Consider the following 22,486-nt stretch of genomic DNA (forward strand, 5'->3'; position numbering starts at 1 on the left):
CTTCAAGTTTCTGCTGGTTTAGTCCCCTGGTAACAACAACAAAAAACCCCACCAACAAAAGAAAAAGTTGTTGAAATGTAAATATTTGAGCACTACTAGATTAGGCTTAAGAATTTAGGAACTGTCTATGTCTGTTAAAAAGCATGCATTATCCATCCAAGTTACTAGAAAAATGTATACCAGTACTTTGCCAAATTATTTTTATCTGACTTTGGAGAAAAAAAATAATCTGACTGCCCTAAAATTTTCATAGGATAGTGACTGAATAGTACTCAACATTTTGGAAAAGCAACAGGGTATTTTACCAGCCTGATGGAAAACACATAAATGAACCTATTGCAGTTCTGCTTTTCTAGATTTGCCTTACGCAATACTCAAAATCAAAGCATAGTGAAGCACAGGTAACTGCAACCTGAAGACGATTCTTAAGTCTGTTTCTTTGAGTCAGTCTTAAACTTCTCCCATTTCACTGTAAGGGAACTTAGAATTATATTAATTGCAATGATACTGTACCACAGAATGCTTTATTTTATGAAGTCATGAAGAAACAGATGAATCTCGGGTGGATCTAACAAAAGAACTGACCCAGGGCCCCAGAGAACCTAACACCTCACCAAGGAATGAGAGTAACTCATTATGTGTTCAGCAGTAATTCATATTCTGTGATTGAGAAACAAGATAAGGTAAACAAGAAGATCTCTTGCACAGAAGACTCATTTTGAGCTGAGATTGTGTGAACCTGGATATTCATTTGTGACATGATGTAAAGAATGAATGTAGAATCAAGTGCATTGCAAGGCAAGTCACAACTGGATCTATTTGAAGACACTGTGTAAGAACAGGCTGTATGTAACTATTATGACATTCCCATTAAAAGTGGGGAAAAAAATGTTCAGCACTAAGAGTTTTCAAATACACATTTGTGCTAGGAAAAAAAGTGTATGTTTAAATATCCTTTCTGAGTCTGCGTGTATTTTTTTCACATCACCTAGAACAGTGAATAGATGCTTTAATTTATGTGCCATAATATTAAAGAACCTACTGAATCTGTATGTTTCATTATCAGCTCACAGCTTAGTTCTCAGCAATGGAGTCTCGATCATGAAAATCCTGCATAAAATAAGCAATATGGATCTTTGATAAAAGCCTACACACTGAAATCTTCTGCAAACAATCTAAACAACACATGTACTGAGAATAATACACTTGGAATTTACTTGGAAATGTGGCCCACTTTATTTTAACTGAAAAGCATTCATTATACAGTGCAAACAGTTCTTTGGTAAATTTACTGATTAAAATAAAAACAACAAAGACTTTGGTTTAGGTAACATTAAAAAGGAAAATAAATATGTAAAATTTGCAACATTATACAGTAATATTCTTACAGTGGATGCCGAGGAAATAGTCATCTAGCCATTGGCCACTGTTTCAGAAATGTTAAAATCAATGTTGATTCTGCAGACACTGCAAGAAAGCGAATTAGTACAACCCATGACTGACTACATTTTAAACTGTGGATAAAGACCTGTTTTTCCTGCATGGTTTATAATCAGATGGATGGTGGAAAATAACTCGGTATTACACTTACTTAAGCATATCCAGACTCATAAGCCCATTTTATATACCATATGAATAAACAGTGAACAGCACAGAAAACCTCCCACTTTACTCTGGAGGCTGCAGAAAAGGAACAATCAGATATAAGGTACTATTTTATAATGTATAAATGGAAACTCTCTTCTCGTATAAGTGGAAATCTTGAGAAAGTTTATTTAATATACAATTGGAATAAAAGAATGCAAGTAATAACCAGCTGGATGTGTTACTGCCTTATTTAACTGTTTAGACAGTTAAATTATATTTGAGTTAGCTATGCAATCCTCCCTCTTTGAGGAATTCCTGCTATAGGTCAATGGGAGTTCCATCTGAGTTGGAATTACAGGACGAGACATGTGGTTTGGACTCTCAGCAAAAGTCAACAAAATACCAGCGTATCAAAGAAATACAGGAATGACAACCTCTAGGAACTGTATGATAAACATGCTCGCCACACACAATTTCTAAAAGTATTAACATAGAAAATTACATAATTCAAAACATTGTATATAAAATCAATTAAAATATTCTTTAAAATATAAATTGTAGTTCCATGTGTACCTCTACCACACACCTTTAACACACCATTCACATGTACGTATTGCTCCTACCATAGATGAAAAGAGTTTCTGTAGTAAGCTTTAAAGATACACCAAAGGTTGAATGTTTCATGGTATCAGTTTATCAAATTAGAAATTATTAATGTTAGTAATCAGAGAAGTTATGTGCCAAAATAATATAGCGGAACTCATATTGCTGTGCTAGGTTAGTTATTAGACAGGTATCTGATCTACCATGCAATAATTAAGTATTCCGTCTGTTTTCATAATGCAAAATTTTTAAGATGACAATGTTTAATTTTGTGCAGATTTATTTGATACTGAAACCTCCGTTCCCTAAATTTAAACAATAAACTCAGAACTCTGTGAACTACACCACTAAAGAGCTCTGGTTCTAGTTAGTCCTGACTTAGGACTTAAGGACAGAGCCATGAATTCTAACATATTAAGTATTCAAGGAGAGAATCAATTCTGAATAAACACAAAAAAGCTGTAAAATGAGGTATAATAGTTGTCCTTCACTGAATATAATATATATTTCCTGGTCAAAAATATGCACTTTGTATTCTAAAAAGTACAAAACTTTGAAATGCTAGTGTAGACATATACTCTATAACGTTAAACATTTATTAAATGGGAAATAAAGTCCATTGGCAGACAATTTTTAACTTGAATGATAAAAATATTGAGGTAAAAATATATATGCATTAGATGAAACTGAAAAAAAAAAAAAATTCAAATACCTTGTCAGAAAAAGTAGTCAATCCACAATTACTCATGATGCTTGATTTTGATTGTTCTTTTTGTCAACAAACAGTGCCACAAAATAACCAGGAACCTATTTCTATTGACAACATGCACAATGAATCAGTAGGAATCTTTGCATACAAAATGGCATGTGACATCTTTTCACATTTTCAAAACAGGGCCACACAAACTCGTGAGCTGATATGAGATCAAGAGAAGCATGCTTTAAAACTGAACTGGATGATCATGTTACAATGATTTAAAATAAATGAGGAAAAAAAAGTTGCCAAGCAATTACATATGTTTTGACAAAAGTGATTACGCTCACTTTAAGATCAAATGCTACTTTGTCATCTATGATTTTCTAGAATGAGGAACACTGTCAATTATATCTGTAATTTACACAAAGCAACTGAATGTACCTTCCAATTACATTTCTCTGTATTTACTTACTAATTCTAGGGGTTTTGCTTTGAAAATCTTAATAAATTTTGCTCCTTGAATGGGTGTTGAAAGGTGTCGTGTAGTTTTCTTTATTTCCTTGCTGGTTCAGATGCAGAAACGATAGTGTGATTCACCAGAATTTCCATGCATAGGTGTTCGCAGAAACTGGCCCTCCACAGCATTGCTCTGGGCACAGTGACCTTGTGTTTTCCTTTTCCCTGCATTTACTATGTAATAACAAAGAGCTATATATCAAGTCAGACTGGTACTGAAAAGGGATAGTAAACTTTCAGTGTCGCTAATTAAAGACAGGAAATGAAGTGTCCATTTTAAAGTAAGTCTTAAACCCAGTCATTTTGGGTACCTAAAACTACCTGACAGTGTTCTTTTAAAAGTAGCACCAGTTTGAGTTTGTCTAACCTGAGAAGTTTAATACACAATTAACATTGACCTGTTTGCTAATTTCCCTTTCATTAATTTTTGCATTGTGATTACCTTCACGGGCAGAAAATACATTACGTTATACTGTTACAGCACCATTAGAATATTGTAAATCTTGGTTTCTTGCTGTTGTTAAGACTGTAGTTACCTGTTTTTGCCATCAGCAGGCATTGAAATTATTTGAGGAGTATGCACCCTAAATTCTTAAAAAGCAGACTTATGGCTTCTTTTTAATAATATTTTGTTTTAAGCAGACTGGACAGCAATCTCCTTTAACCTTCACAGGCGCTTCGCAGTCAGCTGGTGGGCATGATTCTACAAAACAAGTTATCTGACCAACCTGTGTCAGGAAAAAAAAGTAACAAAACCATAACAGACTTAACTACATGTTCCAAACAAGAAACACATTTTTCATATCAGTGAAGAACACGTTGTTATTCGTCCTCTCTAAGATCTTGGCTATTATGATTAACTCCACGCAGTTTATTTCATACTGAGAAAGCTCTTTGTATTATACCATCTTTTATGGAGCAGTATACCATTTCACCTAATGTTCAGGCATGGAACTCTAGGATACCAATTACTGACATTTTTCTTTTATCTTTTTTAAATTTCACCATGATAAAAAAAAATTAAAATCTAACACTAAGATGAGCTTGTATTGATTTTTTTATGTATTTTAGTAGACCTTTTCAAGAAGTCTCTCACTTTGCAGTTAAGTTTGCCAGCACAACTATAGATCAATGAAAATGGAAAGTTAAAAAAAATATATAAAGGCTGGACTGAAAACCAGTGTCAAGGGCAGGGATAGCTGAACATAATGATTTTTTTTGCACCAAATAACTGAACACCCATAAAAAGAACAATTAGTAATGATTACCCAGAAATTAGCATGCACAAAACTGGAACTACTGTTTTAGAAGCAGAATCTAATATAATTACTATCTCAAAATGGATTTCCACATACTTACTTTGCATTCACATACAGTACAAGGGTCCCTTTTCCAGGTTTCATTGCTGGAATATGATTTACCCTTTTCATCAGTGCAATCAGTTTTACTGAGGCGAGATTCAAGGTTTTTTATCTGAAAACATTAAAAAAGTTAATAACTCAATCAAAGAAAGGGTTTTATTTGTGCAAGGTATTCAGTCTTTTATGCTGCATAATCCATGACAAATACTTGTCTGGGTTTTTCTTCTCACTCCACAGTTTTCATAATGCTAAAATATTGGAAACAGGTAATATGTATGGAAACAGCCTTTCAAAAGAAAACTAACAGAAAATATATCTTTCTTAACTTTGGAATATACAATTAGAGCATACAAAGAGAAATAAACTATGTGTGACACACGGAAAGGCAAATCTAAACTTTCAAAAATGAAATGGAAAAAACAATAAAAATTTAAAATGTTTGCTTGGATTTTTTACTATTTTTTCATTAATGATGAAAAAAGGGGTTATATGACTAGTTATTTTGCTGATTATAAGCTTCTTGGAAACGGTAATTAGAAAGGCATCATTTTTAACAATCCCTCTGTCTTTTTTACATCCAGAAAAAACAGAAGAACTGACTGAAACGTAATTAAGTCTTAACATAGCATTTCCACTGTCAAGATGGGAGCATTAATGAGTACAACCATTAAATAATACCATCAAAGATGGAATTGGGTTACTATGCAAATAAATGCATGACTTGTATCTATAAATTACATGGAAAAGCTGCTCTGAAGGAACTTAATTATTCTAGACAAACATTTTAGCCCACTTTGGATTTGTCTGTCCTCTAAGGTATACATCTTTAAAACTGAATTCCACTATGGCAGTTATTCTGAATAAAGTGTTTGTGTATGCCATGTTGTAAAAGTCTTCTCAAAGTGATCTAGATCTGAACTATGATTACAATGGTAGTCTGGCTTATTTTATGAAGTCTACATTTGAATCAGTTTTACAGAGATTCTATACATTTCAGATAGGAAAAAAAGATTGTATTAACTCTACGAACAAATTTTTAAAGAAAGACTCATTCCATGTTTAGTAGAGAATCATAGAATGGTTTGGGTTGGAAGGGACCTTAGAGATCATCCTGTTCCAATCCCCTGGGTTGGAACAATGGTTACACAAGGCTTCAGGTTCAAAAGTCAAGTGGAACTAATTGTAGAATATTTCAGTATGATTTCAAAAGAACATAGAAATAAAAACACACCGTGTTGTGGTTTTTTTGAGATAGTATGTGGTGGATTTTGGCTGAAGTAGATGTCTAAATACTAAAAACTTAAGAGGAATGGTGTTAGGAAAACATTATTGATTAAATATACAATTAGAAACTACCCATTATAGCACTTTACCTGGTTTCTGAGGCTTGAAATAGTTTTTTGCATTTCCAAAACAAATTCTTTGAAGTCATTCACTGCAGGCATGTTAGTATTTTCATTAGACGCTGATGTGGCATTACGAAAATATTTACTCTGTTTCACAGAACTGCAACAAACGAACACCAAGTCAGGATATTCATCTAACTTTTATTATTTTGCTAGATATTTTAAAACACTTAGCAAAAATGTAAAAGAAGAGTAACCAACAAAGGTAGGAACCACAACAGCACACAAGACCCACTGGTGCTGAAGACAGTCTCAGGTCAAGTGAGCTGTGGATTATTGTTAATATCACTAGCAACAGGGAATTTCTTCTACTTAGAAAAATAACATGTATTTCATGCAGGGGAAAACAAAGTTGTCATCAGTGGCACTGTAAAGCAACACCTTAAATCCACTAGTAAATCTCTTAAGCCTTCGTTATGAAAGCAAAAAAAAAAAAAAAAAAAAAAAAAAAAAACAACAACAAAAAGCCAAAACAAAACAACCAAAACCAAGTGTTACTCCCAAATACAAAATTCAGGTTTCGCTTTCAGATCCAGTTTCTCCCTCTAGATACTCATTAGCCAAACACGTATTTAAAGAAATATGACTTTGAAAAGGAAAAAGTTGGTTTTCATGAATAAATGAGAAGTACTTTTAGATATTGACATATTCCTGTGTCCCATTTTAACCACCATTTGAAATCAATACTGATTATTGAACACAATATCTAGTCTTCTGTTTATAGCACTTTTCAGCTGATGCCTGATAAGAGAAGTACAACACTACATTATGTTAATTAATTTAATCTGTTCATGGGAAACAGTTATCAAAGGAACTGTCTATAAATCATAATATATTATTTGACATCACTTTAGAAAACATGTATTCAAACCCAAGGATAACACTAATTATTAAGGCACATCACATTAAGATTCTTGAATCTATAACAAGCATTCCTACTGTGTTACCATGTCTTCTCCAGAGCTAAGGGATACCCAAAGAATGAACTGGCAAAGAAATCCTCTCTCATGTAATGGGGCTCATGATTTGTAATCCTTCTGAATAAATTAAAAGAGCACTTATTGGCAGGTGTTCAAGCTATTTGGTTTCCCATAGTTTCATCTAAATTAAAGAAAAAGAACTCTAAGCAACATAACATGCCAAAATTTAAATAAACCAGCTGCTATTGTATAACAAAAAGTTTAATCTTCCCCACCTGCTCAAGTTATTGAAAATGAGAAGGAAAAAAAAGGAGGAAAAAAATCTTCTCACCACAAATGCAATATAATACAACAACGAGCATGAGAACTGATGCTAAAGTTGAAGGACTGAGGGTGTTTAGCTTTACTTATGCTATAAATAAAGTATTGTAAATTTACTATTTTGTAGTCATAATTAGTAACTGGACTGTTGTAGATCTTTGAGTTTCATTTCTGAAACAGTCAAACAGCAAGTTAAAACAGGAAGTTTCTCAGATATAAGCGGGGGGGGGGTTGCTTCTATTTTTCTTTCATTTAATCCTCATTATGGGACTAGCATTATGGGACTATTCATTATGGGACTAGCATCCTTAAGAAGTGAATTGCTGTTTTGTAAATTTAAAAACTTCTAACAGTTACTTGCAAAGACAGACTAAACATCCTTCTTCAAGGATTACTTCAAAGGAACCTGTCTTTTTTTATCATCTATAAGTAAGTTTATACTTAGCTTCTGTCTGCTTTTGTCTAAAATCTTAAACATCTAAAGGCTCTATTACTTCTTGACAGCTTCCTATCAATTAAGTGAAATATAATGGTGGTGTTTTTTCCCCTGCTATAACATCCACGTGAGTATTTGAAACTGCTGAAATAAATTTACCTATGTATCTGTCTAGCCGCTTTCCTTGACAGCATGGGTAGACCCTGTCTGGTCATCTCAGTCAAGGAGATAATTTTGGAAAGAACTATCATTCAAAAGCATCTCGAATTTGCTCATCATGAAGGAACTTTGCAAGAAATGTTTGGTCCGAGCAAAATTCATTTAATTTCACTAATTCATAGATAAATTTTGATTCCCTAGAAATTACAGGGATCCTGAGCAGTTGATCATTTCTGACTGACATTGTGATTTACTTCCTTGCTAGAGCATTTTGAGGATTATGGAGTTATCAACAACACTGTATCACTACTGTTCTCCACTCCAGCTCTAAGTATTTTTGTACTAGAAGCAATCCATACAAATTACTACAAATTTTTATGCTAGTGTTATCAACACTTGGTTTCCTCCTATTTCTACAGGAGGACCTAGCAGCTCCAAGGAAGAAAAAGAAATAATTCAGTTTGGTTACAGTAGGAATGTGAGACTCCAAATCCCCCAAATTATGCTTCATTACAGAGTCTTTTCAAGAAAACCAATGAAAAAACAAAAGCACTATACTGTGTCACTTACAAAGGGTCTTAAATTTAAGCTTGGAGGAAAAAAAAAGGTGTTTTACTGTTAGCAGATAAGCATCAGAATTTCACAAAATGCATCTTAAAAGAAAATAGCAAACTCATACAGGACTCTACCACAGACTCTGCTATACCACAAAAAAAAAAATGCAAACTCTGCAGTTTTCAATTTGTAGTTGTAGTGTACAGTTCAAGTGTCAGAATGAAATACATCAATCAAACTTGAGAAAGCAGACAGTAGAAAAAAAGTGGTATGCCCTTACAAAGAAATCATTGAGTTTCTTTCCATTTTGAAAAGGAATGCTTCTTCATACTTTGGGGAAAAAAAAAAAATCTCACCTTATTGTCTTGGACATTTTCATTTTCTTCAAGGGCTTGTCCTCCTGAAAGCTGTAATCAAGAGAACGTCTTCCCCGAAAGTGATATGAAAATGCATTAAACTGTCCTCTAGTTCTACAGTCTGAAATGAGACGAGAAATTACACATTACTACAGCTTAATTCAGCAGTTACAATATTAATATGATTTTACAGTGTCTTCTGAATTGGCAAAGGCCAACTGAATCACACATTGTCTGATCCCTCTGGAATATGCTTGATAGCCATTAAATATATCTCAGTGATACAGCATTTAAACCAGATGAGTGCAGAGAATTAGATTATTCACAGACCAGCTTTTTAGTATGAAACAAAGGAATAAACGTTATTTTCAAAAACCTGTCAATGCTACTTTAACTATTGTTTTCACTCTTGAAATTCAGGCTCTCTTGGGTTTTCATTATTTCTTGCTTTTGGAATGGGATAGTTACATATGGAGGAAAACAATGACAGAAAAAACAGCCTGTTGCTTCCTTATCTATTCCTGTTATTTTTGGCATCTGAAAGAGAATCTTTAATTAAATCCTGGAGAACTTTGCAGACACGTTTTACTGGTTGACCAGCCCTATTACCAAATTTGAGGGATTTGAAGGTATCACCAGTTACTCAGATACTTTCTACCACAGAGTGAAAATCTCAAGCCTGAGAATAATCATGAGAGAAATCTTCTAAGATCCTAAGAGGACATGTTCACAGAATGAAGTATGTCTTTCCTTCAGTTCACTTTATTTTGCCTTCCAAACACAGTGAGTATTTGGAAGGAGTCCCACTTGAAAAAGGAAAACAAAACTGGAACAGCACTTTGTAGAGGAGACAATGAGAAAATAGAAGTTTTCTCATTTCTCTTCACAGAAGCTTTAAAACAAAAAGTTATAATGGGCCAAGCTGCAGCAGGAACCAACAGCTTGTTCAACTATTAGAAGGAAAGAGTCTGCTAAGAAAATAGAAGAGAAAGCTGAAATACAGAATCCCATGGACATATCCCAGCTAAGTCTGGTATTAGCACAATGAGCCATGGAAGCAACTTAACAGAGAAAGAAGTTATTTTCTCTAATGTTTCAAATTTATTCACAAAGTCAGTAACATTTTATATTTTTCTGAAATTTAGCAGTAGCTAGATCAAATATCTAAAGTATGAACACAAAATATTGCACAAGTTACAAGTCAAAAAAAGAGGCTTGAACAGAGCAACTCTAAAAACAAATGTAAAGTAGTTCTGTGATTATACAAAAATAGGTGTCTTGGACTACTTTTACTTGTACTGGACTTTTACTAAAATTAGACTATTACAATTTCCCTGTTAGGAAAAACTTTGCTTGTCTATGGCTTAATATCATTTAAGATAGAAAAAAAAAAACAAACCACAGATCAAAAAATACTAATTGATTTTTCAGTCCAAAAATAATACCTATAGATCATTCTTTTAATCATTCATTTATCCACAGTTCTTATTCCCTTTTCTCTCTTTGCAGCCTGTCCCATTCCTGAGGAAATTTATTACCTTCCTCCTATAATAACAGCACCACCAAAGAACTAGATTATATTTACTGCCAATATATTGTTCATTCTTCTTGTGTGTTCTGCTTTTTCTCACACAATCTTCTTGCTGCCTGCTCAGAAACTAAGCTCTTTCAGATGGGAACAGACTGCTGTGTCTGTAAGATGCTTGGCACGAAGGCATTTTTGATTACTCTTAGACACTTCTATATTTATAGTATGGTGAGAAAAGAGGTCACACTGAAGGGCCATTGGACAAAGGGCCAGTTTTCAGAGGAATTTTTTTCTTAAATCAATCTGTTGCTTAAAGTTCTCTTGACTATCATAGAAATTTTAGTTTCTCTTGGGAGCAAATTGTGAAAGGTTTCTGCTATACTCCTTTGTTTAATAACTGCTAACGTCACCTCACACAATAATTTTTTTGGGGGGGTACAATAACACAATGGCCTATTGTTTTTTTTTATTCTTAGGTTGGTTTATAGAAACAAAGGTCTGAAATCCTGGGAAGGTTTTATCACCTTAGACTGGTAAATATGAGAACCATATGTTCGGTGGCAGCTCCAAGTACACAGACCTGACATTCCTGTAGTTTTTAAAGACTCAAATATGTCAACTTGCCAAATGAACAACTCTTGTTCTTGTTTTCTGTTTCAGGTACAAGCACGAGGACTGTCGTTGCTGAAAGGTACAGGACAGAATGCTCTACCTTTCAGAAAGCCTAAACCAAGAAAACTATTGGTCTTATTTTTTTAAACAAAGAATACCTTAGCAGTAGTAGTAAATGAGAATAATGAGCCTAAAATTCTGTTATTTTCAGCCTACCTACCAAATTAGCTATACCCAGTCCAATTAATTTTCTGCACAGAAGCTGAATGTTTAAAAGCAACCTAAGAATTCTTTTCCTCTATGGACAACGGCTCTTCCAGAAGCTAGATATTACACTGCAAGAGTCAAGACAGTATGTTTGCATATGTAAGCCATGTGTACATCTTCAGAAAATACCATTTCCCATAAGGTTTTAAAAATGCACCTATAATATACATCTGATAGAAAAAACCCTGACATTTTGAAGTATTGAGCACTCTTAATTCCCAGTGAATCGCCTCTCGAAACTGGGGTCAAGGAGAATTAATCTAAGATCAAGGAGATTAAACCAAAACTTAGGAGACTAACAGAACATGAAGAAAAGCACATATAATGTAATTATTGCTCCTATTTGATACTACTTCCGTTTTCTGAGATTTATTGTAGTGAATTAAGTTGCTGTTACTGTAAGCATTTGTAGGTATCTAAGAGCTCCTATTCATGCCAGAGGGATCAGTAAGTGGGAGGAGAAACACTAAAGCTGTCTGAAATGTCATAAGATTTTTTTTCAGTAGATGTTTTCACAAAGCAGCTACTTAATTACACAACATAGGAAAAAAGTTTTCACTCTAAAAGAAACCTTAACTCAAAGTAACTGTTTTTTGCTAAACAGGCAACATGCCTTCACATTACACTGCACCTCTTCATTTCTTCTGTTGAGTAAGAATGTCTAAGAAATGATAAACCAAATAGCAGCAAAAAAGGGTAATATGTAATAAAATCCAACAGCAGTCTGCTCGAATTGGAACAGAGGCATTTTGCATAAATATTATTGAAATATCTGGACAAAAATAATGGTATAGAAGGTAGAAGATAAAATGACAACCCAGACTGTCATATCCCAGCTGATACAATGGGGAATTCTAGTAATAAAGATGTTCTCTGCAGTTGACCTTAAAGTTCACAGACCGATGCTGCCAAAACTAGAAGGCTCAGACATCATTGGGAAAGAAAATATCCAGAAAATTTACAAAAAATGACTATATATATTGTTAATATACAGCTACTGCTAGCCTAAAGACATTTAAAAACATATCATGTCTTCATGATTGGATGTTGGATGGCCTGCAGGAAGGTTCTTAACACCAAACCAAAGCAAAGCCAGCCTCCCCAGCAGAAAAAATTAAACAGAACTAGTTAGAAAGTTTCACAGATTATAACCATGCATCTTTTGGAATATAAATATCAATGATCAGTGGGGAAAAAATAATTTCAGACAGACTGAAAAGCCCTAAAATTTTGGAAATTTCAAAAGTAAGGACACTGAGAACTGACCTGCCCATTAGATTGTGAAGGTACTGATGTCCTAGAAAAGTAGTAACAGTCCAGAGGGAAGAAGGAAATCCTCCAACTGCCTAGTTTTGCAGGCATCACAGACACCTCCATTAGGATGCCCTCCTACCCATGTTTCCTCTAGAGACAATGGACATTGACACAGGAAGAGATTGCAGTCTGAATTGTCCTCTGGAGGAATCTCTCTACTACCTGTGGTGGGATTTGACAGGCTGAGATCTTAGGTCTAGGGTCTCATCCTGGAGTTTGGGTTTAAACACAATGAAGGACAGCCTGTTGCTTCCCATTTGGGATGGCAACTATTGACATGAGACCCGGGTAGCAAAGACAAGGCAATATCATACATTAAGTCTCCTTATTTTAATTTTATGAATTAAAATTGTGTTTTACTGATCATAGATATCTAAAAAAGAAAAAAAATATTCTTGGTTTTGATTAAATATAAATAAAAATACTGATTCAACGGAATTTGTAACCATACAGAAATGCTGGACTATATTAAAAGTACTTTTATTCAAAGAAAAAAAAAAAGGATTTAATCCTTACAAGTACAGACCATGGAACTGTATTTAAGTAGCCTGGCATAGTCTGAATTGTTAGTAAACTAACAGATACTGTCTTTAAATGTAACTTTAAATGTAAAAAGATAACCTTGAAAGTAGAAACCAAAAATAAAAGTATGACATGACAGAAGCAAATGAAAAGATCTGTGTAAAGGGAAAACATTTGCAGGCATAAATTGCATTATTTTAGTATTTTGAAGAGTTCTTGATAAAGAATTTCCATTGTCACAAAAGATCTTGCAGTCTCGCACTGAGACTCCTGTTAAGATTTTTAAAAGAGTCTTTCACAGCGTTTAGTGCTTAGCCCAGTGCTGCTTAGTACTTTCATTAAAGATGAAAGGGCATAATGAGAAGCATATAATAAGATATAATATTAGAAGTCAATTTTTAACTAGGAATAAAGCACAGTTGTTAAAAAGTTGATGACTTTCTAGAAGCAATGATAAAAATCAAATAGATTAATGCGGTCAGTACAGAAACAACAGATGGCATAATTGTTGGTCTGGTCTTAAAATTCAGAAGTTCATAAATATAGGTCTATCCTACTGGAAGATCATCTATAAATGCACCCATTAAGAATGTGTCTTAGCTGTTCTAAAGAAATTCAGTGGAATTTAACCATGCTTAATTATAACTTATATAAGGCTGTTTTCCTGAATTGAATAAAAAAGAGCAATATCTGACACAGGAGATATGTTGGTTGCTAACTGAGAACCAGTTAAGAAAAGACACCTTCCTCAATCAGTTTATGCTTATGAAGATGATTTGCATCTTGTCTGAATCACTAGGTCATTATTTGACATAAAAGAAAAGGCTAAAGATATTTTTCATTTCAATGTGATAAAATAAAGGTGGGAAACAGTCTCACAGTGGATAACATTTCAAATTTATATATTTGGAGTCAAACCACGTTTCCATTTGAGCCAATATGTCTTTGCACCTCATTTCTAGCCTTCTTTTTACATAGTTTCTCTCACAAAAATATTAGACATAACCATAACAGCATGCTTATATTTGAGGGAAGAGAGCTTTATCATATCTGTTTTGGGTTCAGAACTGAGATATAAAGTCAGTAAAAGTAATCATAGAAGCATACTTGGAAAAAAAAAAAAAGTTTTTTCTTTTGCACTAGAGAAGTTGAAAAAGGCACCAAAAGGTTCTTGTTCAGAAAACCTGAAGCTTGGATGCTTTTTGCTAAAATGAGCTGCAGTAAACGTGCAGTAATTCCTCACCTTCTCTGACCAGAAAAAGAAAGGTAGAAAGTGAAGGAAACGAGAAGAAAAACTTGTGTACCTCAGTGGAATTCCCTTTTTTTTCACCCCATAAACTAGTAATTCTGTTGTACGATTCATTAACTGAAATCTAAAGGTAACCTGGTACTGCTGTTATAAAAAGGAATACTACTCTGTTTTATAAGAAATAAATACTAGCTTTAATCAAGGAATCTAAGAAGTAGCTTTTTGTATCTAAGAAGTTTTTCTTTTCTTCATATGGAAAAGTATTTTGACTTGAACAAAACAGGAAGGATAACAAAAACAGATGTGGCTTTTTAATGAAGCTGAAAGAGCTGAATATATGGGTCACATTAAACATAAGTACATAAAGTGCAATGAACAGTACACCATATTCTAAATTTTAATTTAGTATAATTTTAATTATAAAATAATCAGAAATATTTTAAATATGGAGAATGGTCTATATTTTTTCTTTTAAATAACAATAATAAATTCAAAGAAACAAAACCCCAGAATGCTTTTAAAGTAAATGCTGTTCCTGAATGTATGCTGTGTATTCCCCCCACCTCAGAGTAATCTGATTCCTTAGTGCCACAAAATGGAAGAATTTTTTAAAATTAATTGCTTAAACCTGGATTCCCACAGAAAATGTCACACCCATTCATCCATGCAAGAAAGCAGTTCAAGCCATGCACACTTTATTTTTTCTTCATTAAACCTCTGCACAGACTTCAAAAGGGTTCAGAAGAAGGAGATACAGATAGGCACTTTTTAAAAGAACATTAGTTATTTACCCTTTCTTTTGCTTGGCAGTTGTCTAACTGTACTGCATCCAGTAGTACTCTCTGGTAGTAACATAACTGAATGAAAACACAAGCTAGGCTGTTGAATGGCTGAATACTCTAAAGACTTTCCAAAGATAACATCTGCTCTAGAAGGCTTAGTGATAACATAACATTTAGAGAATCAACACAATTTCTCAGAACAGCTTTACAATTTTTCCAGATCAATATTATTAATGTATTTGTGAAACTGTCAAGCTTTATGAACCATGGCAAAGTGAACTTATCCTGAACCAGCAGAATATGATTTATTTGCTTATGGTAAAGCATTTGAAGAGTGATAATTGATTTTCTCACAATGCTTCTGGTGAATGTCAGGGTTCTTTTGAAGAGATTCTGGAAGACTTTGCATTAAAATGACAACATATCAACCATATCTAGAGTTTTATAAGCTATTATTAATTTAGGAATGGCGAACCTGGTAAATATTGTTTTAAAAAAATCTGAATAAACTAAAACCAAAAAAAAACCCCGGTAAAAATTAGAGTAAGACCCGAATGAAATTATATCTCGGGTAAATTGTACAAGTTTTCATCGAAACTTGAAGTATTTATTTCTCCTAGTCTCACAAAGATAACTGACACTTTAAACCAAATCTTCCAACGAAGAATTTTCTTAGACAGTGATTTATTATTTAAGGCATTGTTTACTGGACAAGACAACTCAGCAGTCAGCGTAAAAGCTAAGTTATGCAGTATCTTTGAATAGTAAAACTATCTACTTTTTTCATTTTTAATGATACCTGAGTTTGTTCTCATGGTAAAGTCACACTAGTTGTAATCCTTCCTCAGTATTTAGTGTATCTGTTCAGGTTGAAGGGACATGCTCTATCCATTTAGCCTATATCTACTGCCTTATATTCTAAGCTGTATCACCAAAGGACTCTGTCACTGGGGACAATTATATTTGACCAAAAGAGTTAAATGGATGCCACTGGAAGAGTGTGACCTCTCTCAAAAATACAATCCACTGGTTCCTTACTCACGCATATCTTTTGCCAGAACATTGGACAGCCTACTCAGCAGTAGTAAATTCAAGAGAATCAGCAGTAGAAAAGATTAAGAACTCAGATCTGGATTCCTTCCATCAGCAAATCTACAAGATACTGATATTGAAAGCTAAGTTCTTACTAGGTAAATTATAAGATTCTAATAATCATCAACTGATAGTTCCATTACTCTAATGAAAGCAAGTTTTTTTTCCAGTTAGTTTGACAGCAACTTCTAGATAAACAATGTTCCACAGAGAAGTTCCCAAAATTCCTGAACATACTTTTTCAGCCAGGGCATGTCATCTGAGTTTTGTCAAAAGAACAAGATAGTAACACTGTCAAGACCTCAGTAAAGAGAAGTCATTGCTCCCTGAAGCATTTTATTGATGATGCTACTGTAAATGATTCTGCAAACCGGCATGATCCAGAAGATTCTTTTGGGAAGGGATATTCTAACTGTGTTACAGAGGCAGTGAAGTCTGGTGTGATGAAGACTAAAGAGAGGTCATGTAGAAAATCTGTATGTGAGAGAAGCCAACAGACAGGCTACCAAGCAACATGGGATTCTCAGTGTCCTGTTCTTCATGCAGCAAAGTAAACTTTGCTTCTGGAGAAAAAAAAGTTTATTTCTGAAGAAAAACAAATCACCCCACTGTCCTAACTTTTGAAGGAGGTGGTAATGAACAAGAATATTTAACCACAAAAGGAAGAAAACAGGCACGTATCTACACTGTGCAATGCTCAAATCTATACCACGTTTAAAATGTGTGTATTTAATAAAAAATATAGAATGATCGCTCATTTAACAAGGATTGTGCTCCAGATTTGAGTTTGTAACATCTTAAAAACTGAACACTCAAATGTCTTCTTAAAATACAATAAACAGACACTAAACAAAGCACACATTAATACACCCAAATCCACCTATATACAGACCTTCACAGCAATCTTGCCACATCCTGAGGTCCAGTTTAGGAATATCTTCACAGCTACTATATCCATGTGGGAATTCAGCCACCTTAAAGACATCATGTTGTACCCTGGTTATGTTGTCACCATTGTCACACAAAACTCTGGCAAGAGATGTCTGCTTGATCTGAGTGAGCTGAGCAGGTGTGAACACACCTGGGTTCTCATACCATAACCTGTAATCTCACAGAAAAGACAAGTTTGCTAGTGAAAAAACAAAACACAGTTTTCCAGAGATATTGCAATACTGTATTCAGAATGAAATTAATTGTTCCATAAATCCTGTTCTGAACTTTACATTGTATCTGAGGGAGTGATCCAGATACCAAAATTTAAGCACTTGGCATCATACTGACAGTCTGAAAGGGTCAAAGTCTTGAACAAATCCTTTAGTTTCTCTTCTACTCCCATTTTGATGTTTTGGGTATCTTTGGACATTTAGAAAGGCATGAGACTACAAAGTTTACAGTTCTTTTAGAGGCTTCAATTACCACAGATTTCATTCTCCAGGCGACTTCCCTATAGGTTTAGAAAAACTGATAGAGTTGCTGAGATTAGAAGAATGGTTAATCTATACCTAGTTTATTATCAAGATAAGCGAGATTGTTTAATTTACTAAAAAAAATCTATTCTGTAAAACTGTTTTTATACTAATTCAGGGACTCCTTAATATATACTCAGTTAATGTGTTATATTCAAGCAAGAAATGCTGTGGTTTCGAATAATACATTTTTCATACATAAAGAGCTAAAAGCCTCTTATCAATAGAAAATATAAATAATATAATATTATGAAAGCCAAGCCAGTGCTTGTAAAAGAAAACATTTTAAATTACTGGCCCGGATTTGAAAACATTTCACACTATTCTGTGATATCGTTCACATGTCTCAAAACTGTAAATTTATAATTCTATATTGATACTTTTTTCCACTTATTTAAAAAAAAAATAGTAGAAGGCTCTTTTAAACTTTATGAAAAATCAATAACAATTTTATACTAAACTTAGAGGATTGGTCAAAAAAAAATTCATTTTACCTACTTATTGTATCATTTTCATAAGCCACTGGACAGTGGCCAATGAAATTCGAAGTACTGGGATCAGAAAACCAGATTCTGAAATTTCCCTATTGACATGAAGCTAGGTTCCCTTCAAACATCACTCCTTTACTCTGCAGGCACATTTGTTTTGCATGCTGCTGGCAGTTTTGATCCTTTGCCTGTTGTAGAGGCTTTTCAAAGAAGCAAGAGTTGCTTTCATTATGTCTAATAATATTTTACTATTTGTTGGCATGTGGCTTCAAAGCATTTGTATTCTTTGGACAGCAGAATCTCATCTTCTAAATATTGAATGTTTTCCTATAGTTTCTAAACATTGTTTCAGGAAAAAAAAAAAGGGGAATAAAACAAAAAACCAAACACCACCACCACCCCACCACCCCCCAAACAACCAACCAAAACCCAACAACAAATCAAATTTAAAAACCCAAAAGCTTTTGCTGGAAAAATGCAGATGCACACACACACAAAAGCAGTACCATTATTCTCTTGTGACACAAATAGGTACTTCTCACCAGTAATCTGGAGCTCATACTGCATATATTTCTCAGTTTACTCCCTCTGCCTCCAGGCATGAGTTTTATGTTTCACAGCTTAATTTTTAAACAGATTTTATGTAAGAAAGTTATTGTTAAAAAAAGCATACAAAAAGGCTTGTGCTATTGACTACAGAAATAAAAGAAAAGCATTTATACTATCTTGAGTAGCAACTTTATAACTAACTTAATGCAAATAACATTATCTAAAGTGAATCAAATCTAATTTCCTAATCCTTACCATTTCCCCTTCACTAGGATGGGGCTAGTCAGCATAAGTCTTTTTACCCTCACGCCATGCTAGGTCACAAATCATGTTAAAATGAGGGAAATTTTGATTTTCAGATTCTAAGTGAATGACCTTAAAGTATGAAAGGAGATCTAGCTTCTGTGACAACAGCAATGACTATTTTCTTACTTCAGGTACCATAGAAACTGAAAATGAGAAATTGCTCATGATGTGCATCTAAAGCAATTTAAGAACAATTATCAAATTATCTTCTTTGTGATAACCTGTCTACTTAGTGCACAACCTGCTTGTACTGAAATACGTATACAGATTATATACACAGTGATACTTTTCCAACATATGCTTGAAGTAATGGAGATGGTGAAAGCATCTTAAATACTACAATTCCTTTGCCAATAAAATAATTAAATAACAACAAAAGGAGATGAATAACATCCATTTTTCAGAAAGGTGAATGACTTAACTGGTAAAAGGAAGCATGTGTTGGCTGTGGTGCTTTTAGGAGGTCAGTGTGACATATTCACCATAAAAAGTAACAAACTTAAAAAATAAATTAATCATCACTTTTAACAATGTTTTCAACCTGCATTCTTTTTTTTCTATTTTATGTTAATATCATAATGAAAATAAAATGTATTTTGATTTGGAAACAAGACATCACAATTGTTATTAAGCATCTTCAGTTCAAAACTAATTTTGGTTTCCATGGTATTTCAATTTACCTGTCTCCATCCCGAATACGTCTAAATTGTGTGCTTAATAGACACATCAAAGTTGGCCCCAGTCGGCTCCCTGGAACTAAGTCTTCCACCATTAGAGCAGGAAATAAGTCTATGTTCAGTGGGGAACCATACAACCTATGAATAAAAAAATCACAAATATTTAATATCAAATATTTTACATTTACAAAATAACCAGTATGTGGTAAAACTTAAGGGCCGGGTATATGAACTACTTATAGTAAAAATGACAGTGATAGTGCTACAACATTTGTGAACAGGCTGTGGGTGTATATGCAAGAAAGCCTGCAATGTAGGTTGTATATGTGATGTAACATCACAAGGGTCTGCAAGTTTACCCCACAATTTCCTTTCTCCTAGTAGCTTCCTTCTGTTTTTTTGAAACTTTCTTTTTCAATAGCTTCTCTTTCCTGCCCCTCTGTACTCTTTTTCTTTTACCATAGCTGAGACTAATCCTGTCTTTGATTGTTTTGTAGATAAGCTAGCAGTGGTAGGTAGCTGAAGACTTATTTTCGAACACTGAAGATCTAAAGAAGAATAGGTCACTGGCAGTGAAGGATGTCCATATTCAAATACAGTGAATAATATTCCCATTTGTTTTAGTGTACAGAATGGATAGAACTGAACACAAATACTTGCATGAGATTGGTATTAAAGGTGGCTTTACATTGAAATAATACTCATATTTAACAGCATTTATAAAACCAGACATTTCAAATTAATAATCTCATGAACACATGCAGTATATATTAACTCTGTATTGTTCTCATTGTTCTCAGAGATGTAGAGGTGGAGATTGTCATCTATTCCGTGGTATGGATGGAAGTGTCTTAAAAAAAAATCCCTTTACCCCTTTCTTAACAAATATTGTCTTCCAGACGAGACATTTAGCTACTAATTTTGCATGCACATTTAGATAATTGAATATTTTTCTTCACCTCTGGCTCACCTGCTAAGTTTCTCCCTGATTTCAGGATTCTTAATTTCATTTTTCAGATCTTCAAAAGTCTGAGCTGAAGAAAGATTACAGTAAACTCTAAAATCATGGTAGGGAGGAATTCCATGATCTCTGCCTCTCTGAATATTCATAGCTGCCAGATCTAAAGCCACAGTACGTGCCATGGAGAAGAGTCTTTCTGTTAATTCTGTATTGAGTAATTGTGATGGGACACGCATCTTACCAGCAACACCAAACAATCCCCTTAGAAGTGGATCAATGCCTCCTTCATTTACAATCCGAAATGGAGAGAAGAATGCCTTATGAAGAGGTAGATGGCCTTGTGGAATAGGTTCAAAGTTTTCATCCAGTCGATACAGAAAAGGATTAATGAGTGTGTGACCAAACCTAAAAGCGGCAGTTGCAAACTCATTAGTTATGCCAGAATTAATACTGGGATCATAACCCTTATATTCGCCAAGCATCTTCATGCCTACCTCTCCAAAGATCTTAGGCAGCCAGTGGCTAAATGTTATGTGTTGCATTTCAGCACCAACAATTTTGCGTGTTTCGTGGTATATTGTGTCACCATCCCAGTGTGGATTGAGTTTCAGTAGCTCTGTGGCAATTCGGTTGTGCTCTCTAAACCACAATGTGTGGATGCTGGTAAGACCCAGCTGTTCGTTAGAACGCTGATCACCAGCTAAAAAGCAGGGAATTGGGCTCTCATTTTCATCTCTCATACATTCTGTTGGTGGGCCAGTAGCAAATGGAAGAAGGGGCTTGCCAGATCTCTGTACGATGCCCTGTCTCAGAAGACCCCTTTGACTTGCCAAGTCTCGGATTTCTAGTGCTTCGTGGTCTGAACTGCCATACACATTGGACGCGTCAATGTATGAAGTCAGCTGGTTGATCTGTTCTCGCGGGTACACAGAATTCATAAGAAGAGATGTCATGCCGCTTCCACAAACTGGACTGGAGCGTACAAAAAACATGCAGCGTGCACCGTTTCGAACTCTGGGATCATTTGGTGGTATCATGATCGAAAAGCATGGAGGATCATTTGTACAAACCGAACTGCAATGCTGACCATCTGAAAACCTGGCCTCACTTAGGGCAGCTACGGTGAGGTCAAGGTCATGGTCAAGAAACTGACCCCACTGCATGAGCATGTGAGTGTACTGGTCATCAGGAGTTATTGTTTCTGTTCCGATCAGAGTAGTTGAAACCAAGCGAGGCATTGGGAGTGCATAGCCGTTAGAGAGCCTCTTGGGTTCAATTCCCCGAGGCAAATTAAATCCATTTTCGTAAACTGACTTTAACAGACGTTCAAAGGCTGTCAGAGAAGCGCCCCACATGGGATGCTGAAGGTTGTTACATGTTCCATCATGTGTCCTGTACTTCTGGTGGAAGCACATATCTGAGCAGTTGTTCACTCGTCGATGGGCTGTACAGCCCGAGAGGTTAGCTATCAGATTCAAGTACTGTGGGGATACAAGGTCATTATAGTGATAACCTGAAACCGGAAGAGAGACAGAGAGAAAAATCAAAGACTTCATAGAATCATAGACGCCACAGATCACAAATTTATTTGAAATGTTATTTCATCACATTTCTCACCAGATTAAATATCCCTATTGTTTAAAAATAACAATACAATAATAATCACATATGTATATTAGAGCATTAGGTCATTTGAACAACAACTATTAGGTCAGGAGGGAACCTTGTAAAACACCAAATCAAGTAAAACTTCTGC

General features: G+C 34.5%; 1 protein-coding gene across 2 annotated transcripts in view; it reads right to left on the reverse strand.

The window, feature by feature from the left end:
- Positions 1 to 1,212: 1,212 nt before the first annotated feature.
- The window catches only part of PXDN (peroxidasin), a 90,437-nt gene continuing 69,163 nt past the window's right edge, over positions 1,213 to 22,486 (reverse strand). For both annotated transcript variants that reach the window (XM_040598315.1, XM_040598314.1), the window contains 7 exons: positions 20,740 to 22,243; positions 19,773 to 19,907; positions 17,176 to 17,384; positions 8,918 to 9,038; positions 6,138 to 6,270; positions 4,763 to 4,876; positions 1,213 to 4,131 (listed from right to left, as the gene is read on the reverse strand). In XM_040598315.1, coding sequence (XP_040454249.1) covers positions 4,009 to 4,131; positions 4,763 to 4,876; positions 6,138 to 6,270; positions 8,918 to 9,038; positions 17,176 to 17,384; positions 19,773 to 19,907; positions 20,740 to 22,243 — 2,339 coding nt within the window. In that variant the 3' untranslated portion in view covers positions 1,213 to 4,008. The remainder of the gene's footprint in view (positions 4,132 to 4,762; positions 4,877 to 6,137; positions 6,271 to 8,917; positions 9,039 to 17,175; positions 17,385 to 19,772; positions 19,908 to 20,739; positions 22,244 to 22,486) is intronic.

This window comes from Falco naumanni, chromosome 6 (genome assembly GCF_017639655.2).
Source record: "Falco naumanni isolate bFalNau1 chromosome 6, bFalNau1.pat, whole genome shotgun sequence".
NCBI lineage: Eukaryota > Metazoa > Chordata > Aves > Falconiformes > Falconidae > Falco > Falco naumanni.